The following is a 10,432-nucleotide window of genomic DNA, read 5'->3' as shown; positions in this document are numbered from 1 at the left end:
AACTACCTTTCAGTGCTGGTAACACACGAACCAAAGTTTTCTCTCCTCGGTGGCAACAGGTAAGCACTGGAGGCCACCTGAGCATGTCACTGCTTTCTAGGCACAAACCACGTCTGTTCCAGAATGGAATCTTTGAAGTATGTGGTTGCCATGACAAGGGGCAACATTTCAAAGGATTCCTTTGGTTGATCGAGTACTTTACCTTTGGCTAAGAGGTAGAGCCTCTTCTCTGCCCTACGTCACCAACAACTACAGAAAAATTACACACACGTAAGTGACTTCTCTCCTATTGATCCTTCAGTCAGTCAAAGGCCCACCTTCTTTCTAGCCTTGACTACTTAGTGTTTGTTCCGTTAACAGAAAGAAGTATGGATGTATTAGAATTTATTTCACCGTGGGCCCTTTTCTAAAGCTTTTACCAGATTTACTGATTGGAAGAGTTTATCTTTGTTCATTAATCTCCTAACTTCAGGTCTATTTTCTCTCCCACCACCTGACTACATCCCTCCTGTCTTGCCGACAGACACCTTGAGCACCTATGTTAACACAGAGAAGTCTAAACCAACCAATGGTTGACACCCACAAACACTTGGTCTTCCTCCAACCACTCAAAGGTCTGAAATCAAACTCCCCTCTAGAGACCTTCCATTTTCCTCAATGAAATAAAAAAAATTCATCAAGTAGTGAAAAGCTCATGAGACTAAATAGTTTAAATATCAGTAAAAAATGTTGGTCACAATGTATGTATTAAAGTAAATCAAACACATGGAAAAACATTCAATAGGAAAAATTAGAAAGGGGGAGATTTTAGAGCTGTTCTATAATTTCTTCAGGTGTGTATGGAATCCTGTGAGAGTTTTTGACTGAATTCTGCCAACAACCTACATGACCTTGGGAGAAGACCTTGAGTATCAGATGAGAGAGCAGCCCATGACAACCACTTGAGTCCAGCCATGTGAGTCAATACTGCATCCTATCTATTTAAAATCATAAACAGAGCTTGAACTTCCGACCTACGGAAGCTGTCAAATAATAAATGGGAAGTTTTTAAGCTATTAAGTTTGTGGTAATTTGTTGCACAACAATAGAAAATTAATACAACCTATATACCATGTAACATAGTAGTAACAAAACTGATAAAGCAAAACTGTAGGAAAGTCGCTGGTTCATGTATTAATACAAAATACTCTTTTGCAGCATTAGTGTAGAAGACTGACTCACCTCTGTCGGCATGTCATCAAGAACTCATAAACCAAGTAAGAGTCCAAGAGTTAGTAGAGACAGAGGTAAGTATGTGTATATGTGTGTATGTGTGTGTGAGAGAGAGACCCACACATCAATCTCTATCCATGAAACAAAGATAGACATCTTTTTTTCTAATGCTCACAAAAAAGTATATTCATAAAGGATAACCATATATTAGGCTAGAAATTTCTGTATAAATCCAAAAATCTTGAAATCACAGAAATATTCTCTGATTACAATGCCAAAAAAAAAAAGTAGTAAGGAATTTATGAAACAAACACAAAAAATGACCTACTATTTTCCATCTAAACTATTCTACTTTAAAGAATTCTTGGGTCAAAGAGAAAGTTAATACAGAAATTAGAGAATATTGACAATACTACATCTTAGAACCTGTAACACACAACCAAAACGAGAGAAAGAGAAAAATCCAAAACCTTAACTACTTAGAATAATAAACTAGAAAGAATGAGCATAAACAGCCCAGCCAGTGTGGCTCGGTGGATTGAGTGTTGTCCTAGGGACTGAGAGGTTACCTAGTTCCATTTCCGGTCAGGGCACATGTCCAGGTTTGGGGCTTGATCACCAGTAGGGGGCGTGCAGGAGGCAGCCAATTGATGTTTCTCACATCAATGTTTCTATTTCTCTCTCCTTCCTCTCTCTCTAAAAAAGTCAGTAAAAACCATATTTTTAAAAAATGGTCATAAACAAAACAAACATACAAAACAAGAAGTGAGAACAAGAACAGGAAAATAAATCCAAAAAAGGCAGAAGTAAAGACAGCCTACATTAAAGAGGAAGCCGAATTCTTGAATTCCATAAGAAAAAAAATAGTAGGACTAACGAATGGATTAAAAAATCGGATACTTTCTCTTGAGGAGGACATTTTGCTTCTGTGATCTTTTTTTCCAAGACCCTGTATTCCCAGGCTAATCATGAGAAAAACACCAGATTAATGCAAATTGAGGGATATTCTACAAAATGCCTGACCAGTACTCTTCCACCTCTCAAGGTCATGACCCCAAAAAGACTGTAAAACAGCAACAGATCAGATCCAAGGAAATTAAGGAGACACGATGATCACCTGCCATGAGGGATTCTGGATTGGCTCCTGAAACAGGAAGAGGACACAGGCGGAAAAACTACTGCAACCCAAATAAATCCTATAGTGTAGTTAATAACACTGTTCCACTACTGACTTCTTAGTTTTGACAAATGTGCCCCGGGTAAGTGGGATGTTAACGTCACGGAGAACTGTCGGTGAGGGGCATATGAAAACTCTGTTCTAGCTTTGCGACTTTTCTGTAAATCTCAAATTATTCCAGATAATTAAACTAAGCAAAATAAGCCAGTCGGAGATAGATAAATATCACATAATCTCATTTATATGAACAAAATAAACTGATGAACAAAACAGGACCAGAGGCATGGATCACGGAACAGACTGAGAGACCTCAGGGGAGAGGGGATGGGGACTCGGAAGAGATCAGCCAAAGAACATATATGCATGTATGCGTAGCCCATGGACAGAGAGTAATGGGGTGAAGGCCTGGGGGGGGGGGCTGGGTACAGGAGAATAAAGGGGGGGATTGGGGACATCTATAATAATGTCAACAATTTTTAAAACAATCAGACATTATAAAAAATAAAAATATATATATTTTTAAAAGAATTATAAAAGTTCTAAAAAAAATCTAAATAAATTAAAATGAAAGACATAAAAATAATCACCAAAGTACTAGCTCCTCAAGGTTTTAGAAGGGGCTTTTACCAAACATATCAGTACTTAATGACTACAATTCAAATTAAATAATTTTGATAACAGAGAAATTTAAAAGGCACTCATATTCTTTCCCATGAAGTAAATATCTCAAAAATAATACAGTTTTTCTTTCCAGCTTTTTATTTTGATATTGCTAATCCTCACCCAAGGATATTTTTCCATTGATATTTTTAGATGAGAGTGGAAGAGAGGGGGAGGGGGGAGAGAGAAACATCAATGTGAGAGAGACACATGGATTGGTTGCCTCCTACACAACCCCAATGGGGGCTGGGATTGAACCTACAACCCACGTATGTGCCCTTGACCGGATATTGAACCTGAGACCCTTCGATCTCTGGGCTGACACTCTAACCACTGAGCAAACTGGCCAGGGCACCTTTCCAATTTTAATATACTTTTTTCCAATAACGGTGGATGGAATGTCCAGAAACGGCATATGACAGCAGTAATAAAGATCATCTTTGTTCTGTTCTTAAATGAGAATGCTTCTAATTATTTCCTTATTATAGCTGGTTCTGGCTTTTGTGTCTACATACCCCATTAAGAAATTAACTGCTTATCTATATTATTATGAATTGCAACCAGTAGATTCAAAACTTTACCAGAATTTTTTGCCTCAATAAAAATTATCATGAATTTTTTTTTTTAGCAATTAATGTTGAGAATTATATTATTGGTTTTCTTTTCTTGAACCATCTTTGCACGTTGGGAATAAATACCACTTGGTTCTAGTTCAGTATTCTTTTAATACGTTTCTGTGTCCTGTTTGCTAATCTCTTTGTTAAGTGCTGTCAGTAAGATTCCTAATGAATTTGTTTGAAGTTTCAGTATGTGTGTGGGGGTCTGTTGGGCTTGGCCATCAGGGTCATACTAGCTTCCGATTTGGGGACATGCCCCACTCAGTGATAAGATACTAAATGTACTTCCTTTTAACTGGTCTCCTTTTCTCCCTGACCAGTAAGCAATCTCCAGATTTTGCAGTCCGTTGTGAAATGGCACCACCTGGTAAGTTATAGACTGTAAGGACATTAATAGAACTAGAAACTCTTGTTGGGGGGGGACACGGGGCTGGGAGAATCCCTGTTCTTTCTCTCCATCACGAGGCTGTCGTAATTAATGCTTAAAAAACGTGTGTGGGAGAAAATAGCAGTTTGGTTGAACACTGTGTTTAGCGTGTTCCCTACAACGCCCTGTTCTTGCTCATCCTCTGCACCCCTGGAAATGACCTTCGATACTACTTCAAAAGGAGGCAAGTTGGACTTGGAATCCCACTGTGTGTCCACCCACCCTCTCGACAGGTCTGCTACAGTGTCTCATACCCTTCCCACCAAACGGCGTCCGATGTAATGAGCAACGGGAAGAGGACACGAAGTCACGCTGTGGGCAGACGAAATGTACATATTTCCCGATTCACAGCCACAACCCCAGAAAAATAAAGATGGGCGGAGCTGCGAGAGCGCGAACACCCCTTCCCACCCCAATAAGAGCAATAGCGGCATCGCATTTATATAGCGTGCGAGGCATGTTCTAAGGGCTCCGAAAAGTAACTCGTTTAATCCCCACAACAAACAGCCCTACAGGGTAAGAGCTACCATCACCCCACTTGGCAGAGGAGGAAACTGAGACAGGAGGTGATCTGCCCATGGTCACGTCACTACCAAGTGTCAGAGGCAGGACACAAACCCACGGAGTCTCGTTCCAGAGTCACTGATGTAAGCACCAAGCTATCCTACGGCAACCCTGAAACCAAGCATCCCGCCTGTCATGGGAGTGGAGGAAGGCCTGAAAATAATTATGAGACCGAAGATGTTCCATAAACAGGGTTCCGTACTAACAATAATGGCAACGCTGTTGTAGTAACTCGAAGATGGGGCAAATCCATAGGATCGAGTCGGTAAGGAAGACAGTGACTCGGGAGGGATCGCAGGGTCGGAGGCTGGCAGAACATTGGGACGGCAGCTACAGGAAAAACAGAACCGCTTTTCAGTCTTCTCAACCAAAAGCGTGGTACTCACTTTCCCAAACGTGCATATTCCTCCTCTGGGTGGATGCACAGGACCCCAGCACAGCTGCACACTGTAGGGTGGAAACAGGGGCACGGGAGCTGGTGGTGTCGGGGGGCTTGGAAACTTTGTCCTCCGTTTACCCATCTGTACATGTGTGTGCATTGCTTTCAAAAGTGTTTACATAGCCCTGGCTGGTTTGGCTCAGCGGTTGGAGCATCGGCCTGTGGACCAGAGAGTCCCGGGTTCGGTTCCCACTAGGGGCACGTACCAAAAAAAAAAGTCAATAAAAGTTTATTGAAAGAGAGGTGTCTATAGACAACCTAAGTTTCATCACTGGTCAAACAATGCATTTATATCTCAATTTGCAATACAAGGTCCAATAAAATCCAGAAGAACCACAATACTGAGCGTGTACAGTATAGTGACAAGGGTTGGGGGGCTTCTGCAGTATGGGAAATAATTTCAGTGATTTGGGGAATGGTGGGCACATTTATTCTGTGTGTGGCCTCCAGCTCTCTCCGTATCGGGCCTTTGCAAGGGTGGTGGGGACAGGACACCAGCAACAGTGTCACTGCGTTCGGTGAAACCCCGGCACCAACGGCGAGCCTCGCAGGGAAGGGCTCAGGATATCCGTGCCCCCGGCTCAGCTAGCTCCTCTCTCCGCACTTGCTGGCGTTTTGCTGTTGTCTAGATCCCAGTGATCTAGAGCTGAAGGGAAAAGTGAGGCGCACAGAGTCCTCGAGAGGACCGAGTCTGGCTCCCCTTGAGCATTCCCAGGATTCTTTGGGAATCATTAGAGGGGAGACCACATTACTCCGGATAACGAGGACGATGATAATCCCATTTCCCCCAGGCCAAGGTGGCATCAGAAACATGCATTATATGCATTTGCTTTGAAACATCTGAGGTTTAAAGGAACTAGTGAAATCGGCATGACTCCAATTTTTCTGGCCAAGAATGACAACAGATATGGAACGAAAATGTCAGTGCTATAAGATCTGCATAAAAAGCAGATGGTCAGCTCAGGAGAAAGCCAACATAATAAATCTGGACGCGCAAGGCCACCAGACTGGCCCTAAGTCCCGTGTTGTGAGATACGTTACAAGGTACAGATTCCCAGGACTGTGGCCGGTTTAGCATTGACTGTGGGCTCCAGTGAAGATTCACAGTGATCAGGGAGCAATTGAAAATGAGTTACAAGGGAACTTGGAGTAGAAGTCAAAGCCAGAATGACAACCACGCCTCCCAGAGGAAGCCCTGCGGGATTCCCAGGAACACTGGTGAGCATGTCGTCTATTCCGAGCAAGAACAAAAAACCTAACTGGGGAATGCAGGTGACGTTTCTGGCCAATCCCGACACATGACACCCCCTGAGAGCCCGTTTCCAGAAGCTCACGGACCCCCGTTGCTTACCGGTGCACGCTAGGGGTTTGCAGCCGTGACCGTCAGCGATGACAGGGCGCCATGAAGGCATGTGGACAAGGCAGGGACACGCGTGGGGCAGTCACTCAGCAAGAGATGTGACCTTCAGGGAAAGGGGGCAGAACAATAATCTGGTGGTGGAGTTCTAGTGACAACACGTGGCTCCCTGGAAAAATGAGACACTAGCCAGCGGATGGGAGGCGGAGGTCACGTTCCCCAGAGCTGAATGACCACAGCTCCAGTGTCCTGTGGGAGGGCACCGGAAGGCGCCTCCCTCACAGCTGTGTCAGGAAATGCGGTGACAGCACAGTGGTTGGCTGGGAGAGGCCAGCACCTGGTACTGTGGGTCTCGACTGCAGTTGCCTTGTTGCAACACTTCCATGAACGCTTGGGCTTCTATTCCAGTCCCATGTGGCCCCGTGATGCCTTGAGTCTCCCAGGTCTGTTATCCTAGATTCTTCTTTTCCCTGATACAGGAGCACAAGGCTGCCCACCTATGGGACGTATTTGCAGGCGTCTTAAATGACCAAGCCATAATCCTGTCTGTGAACTCCAGGTACGATAAGCTGTAGTTCTCTCTTATCTCACCGATCGACTACCTTTAAAATGCAATAGCGGTGAATCACAATGGTGAAGGAAAAAAAACGATTCCGAATTCCACCATCCTAATTCAACAAGTATTTCTTCCTTTCTCATGTCCTTTCCCCATCGTTCTGTGTTACCTGGGTAGGCAGACCATTTCATTCTTGCAGAGTCATGCGCAGATGGCACACTCATTTTTCCGTAATACTTTCGATGTGGGCATTTTGTCTTGTTTTTATTCTTCGTTGTAATCATATGGTTATTTTAACGGCGGTGGAGTACAGCCAAACTTTGGAATTTTCTAAATTACGTTTCACTAAAATTATGATAATCATCTTTGCACATGAAAGATTGTATCTTCTCTGAAATACTTCTTTGAAACATCACTCTGCGAGGGAGGGTACTGGTTCAGATGACAGGCAACCATGAAAATGTCCGGCTGCTGGGGTTCCTGATGGGTCAACGGCCCCAGAAAGTCGGCAGGCTGGATCCTCCCGGACCTTGGCTTCTGATGACCAGCATGGTGGGACAAAAACTCCAGTGGGCGACGTGGCTGGAGGAACCCCCATCAGCCTGCCCAAACCTTCCTTGGAACTTGTGGCCTAAGACTCTTCCTCTCCTAATCTCCCACCTCGCTCTCTCCTTCTCTTGGACACCTTGTGCCCTCTAACCCTTATTTTGGCCTCTGCTTCCCCTGAACTCCAATTGATGCAGATGGGACGGACCTTCTTAGGGCTTTTAACTAACACTGTCAATTTGTTGAAGAACTGCACTAGTCATGAATGCGTGTTCGAAACCTAGTCACCTACATGTACATATACCTTTTTCTATGTTGCTGATATAATCGGTTCAACTATTTGCCTCGTTTTTTAAAAATTCTTATCCCTTTCCATATAAGCAAGATTCAAGACTTTCCATGTTCATGCATGTACGAATTTTCTCACGTGGGAATTTTTTCATGTCCTTTGCCAGTATATTAGGATGTTAGTGGTGGTTTGGGTTTCATAAGCTGCTTGGGGTGTTTTTACTGTTTTTCAATGCGTTCCCCTTTTATCTCGCCAGCTTTGTGGATCCCCTTCTGCAGTTTGAAGCTCAGTTGAAGATAATAGAGGCGTCCTTTAAAATGGTATTTTCTATACCAAGCCTTGAAGAAGTGAAAGAAATGGGGAGCAGCAAAGGTGGCAAGGAGGACCTGGAGGTGAGAGTCGCTCCCTTTCATCGCGATGAGACACGGCCATGCACACAGCAGCCTTGCGCAGTGTCGCTCCACAGGTCACGACCTCGGTGACTTTCTCCTTGCTCTCCTTAGATACAGGAGACACAGCACTTCTCAGTACTACACCCCTGGACTGAGGAATTCTCAACCCAGTGGGATTTAATGGGTAGTATGGGTTTTATAGGAACAACTGGGTAAATGGATTTTTGGTTAACTGGTTAAGCGAGGACACGGAGTGTACTGGAAAGTTCTGCAAAGAAGGAAATGTGAGCAGAGAAAGGTGGAGGTGGGAAGATTCCCACAGTGAGATCAGCAATGTGTGTGGTCTCTGTTCCCTCAGCCTAGCTTCCCAGGGCACCGGCCAGGGGGTGCAGAGGAAACACATGGCATATGGCACATGGCTCTCATCACCATAGCTACTGCCCCCCTTCCTACCTGCAGTTTCTGGGAAGAACTCAGGACACAGGATGCAAAACTATAGACAATGGGGTAAAGGCCTATGGAAGGCTGGCTGGCTGGTTGTACAACATTTTTTTTGTGTTTCAGGAATTATACCAAAGTATTTTAAACATATATGAGGACACTCTTCTGATCTTAGTGTCTAAGGACATCTACAAACTGCAGATCTTAAAGGTACAGTAAAGGGAAAATGAGCACTTCTGATTTTGTGTTGCAAATCTGGTGGCTGAAAAAATTTTTTTCTCCCAGGGTGTGCAAGTATCTTCCAAGTGAAATCACTTCCCTTTATTTGAATTACAGAGACACCCTTTTAAGAATTCAGTTTGGGGAGGATGGCGTGACCAAACACTTGGGAAGGCAAGTGCTGTGTGGCAATGTAAGAGATCCCCACAGGGGGCGGCAGAGAGCCAGGTGATCAGCCTGCACTCTGTTCAGGTCCACAGAACCGTGAGCCTTGCCTGACAGGGTCTGTATTCACCCTATTCCCTAACAACTCTGGGGCTAGGGAGTGCGTGAGCATCCTATCGTCATGGATACCGTGGCACGGCAGGAAACCCTAACAATTACCCCAAACCCACTTTCACATCCGAGACCTCGCTCACTGTGTCTTCAAGGTCCCAGTCAGGGACAGAAGACTTCGCTGGCTAGCTCAGGGTCTTTAATTTTGCAATCCCTACATGAAGGCATGAGAGGAGGTAGCAGTCTGGAGATACTACACAACCATGTGAAGTTACTCCACCAGGAGCACCTGTGGGTCGTCCGAATCATAAAACACACGGAAGGAAAGAAGCAGAATCGGTACCTATGAGGCCAAGACGGACTGTGGAGGAAGTGAAATAATTGAGTTAACTGGTACCTAATTCGAGCCAAATGTTTTCTGCACATTTTTAAAATTTCGACTTCACAACTTGCTCAAGTATCATTCTTGCTCCATGATTACAGCCCTCTCCCCAGGCTGCTCTCGCACCCCTGACCCCCCAAGCTGAGTGCTGAGCAGGTCCCCTGTGACTCTGAGCTGAGTACTTCCCACATGGGCTCTCTCATTTGATGCTAACATAACCCTGCGAGGCCCCAGCCAGTTCGGCTCAGCAGTTAGAGCATCGGATTCCCGGGCAAGGGCATGTACCTGAGTTGCAGGTTTGATCCCCAGCCCTGGCAACCAATCACTGTGTCTCTCTCACATCAGTTTCTCTCTCTCTCTCTCTCTCTCTCTCTCTCTCTCTCTCCTTTCCTTCCACTCGATCTAAAAACACCAATGAAAAGATATTCTCAGGTGAGGATTAACACAAACATTAAACATTTTAGCGATATTAAAGAATAGTGATGAAGTTACCATTGTTTCTCCCAGTTAGCAGCTCCTCGGGCTTGGGAGCCTGTTACTTACCCATCTCACACCTTCCACGTCTAGAAACTCCCCCGGTTCTCAGAAAGTGCTGCCTCACCCCTGGGAACGGAGAGGCTGGCCCCCCGGAAACAGACGCGCTGCCCTAGGAAATGAGCCCCAGAACAGGTGCACGCGGTGGGAGCAAGGGGAGGGGACACGGGCCAACCACTGGCATGAATGCGGTGGGGCCACAGGCTGCCCCGAGAAGGGTTAATAGCGACAGGCCTGGGAAGCAGGGGCAGGGGTCCTTCCCTTCCCAAGGTCCCCTGAGGATGCAGGACAAACAGAGGTTACAGCAGGACGGCCTGGAACCCAGATCCGCGAGCCCGTTTCCA

General features: G+C 45.1%; 1 protein-coding gene across 1 annotated transcript in view; it reads left to right on the top strand.

Moving 5' to 3' along the window:
- Positions 1 to 3,961: 3,961 nt before the first annotated feature.
- MROH9 (maestro heat like repeat family member 9) overlaps positions 3,962 to 10,432 on the top strand; it is a gene marked incomplete at its 5' end in the record, with an annotated part of 45,373 nt that continues 38,902 nt past the window's right edge. Inside the window, 4 exon segments of the mRNA XM_036272008.1 lie at positions 3,962 to 4,033; positions 6,933 to 7,012; positions 8,101 to 8,236; positions 8,801 to 8,887. Coding sequence (XP_036127901.1) covers positions 3,962 to 4,033; positions 6,933 to 7,012; positions 8,101 to 8,236; positions 8,801 to 8,887 — 375 coding nt within the window.

The sequence above is a fragment of the Molossus molossus genome, unplaced genomic scaffold (assembly GCF_014108415.1).
Source record: "Molossus molossus isolate mMolMol1 unplaced genomic scaffold, mMolMol1.p scaffold_m16_p_20, whole genome shotgun sequence".
Lineage (NCBI taxonomy): Eukaryota > Metazoa > Chordata > Mammalia > Chiroptera > Molossidae > Molossus > Molossus molossus.
The sequence above is the reverse complement of the archived record's forward strand: the minus strand, read 5'-3'. Positions and strand labels throughout refer to the sequence as shown.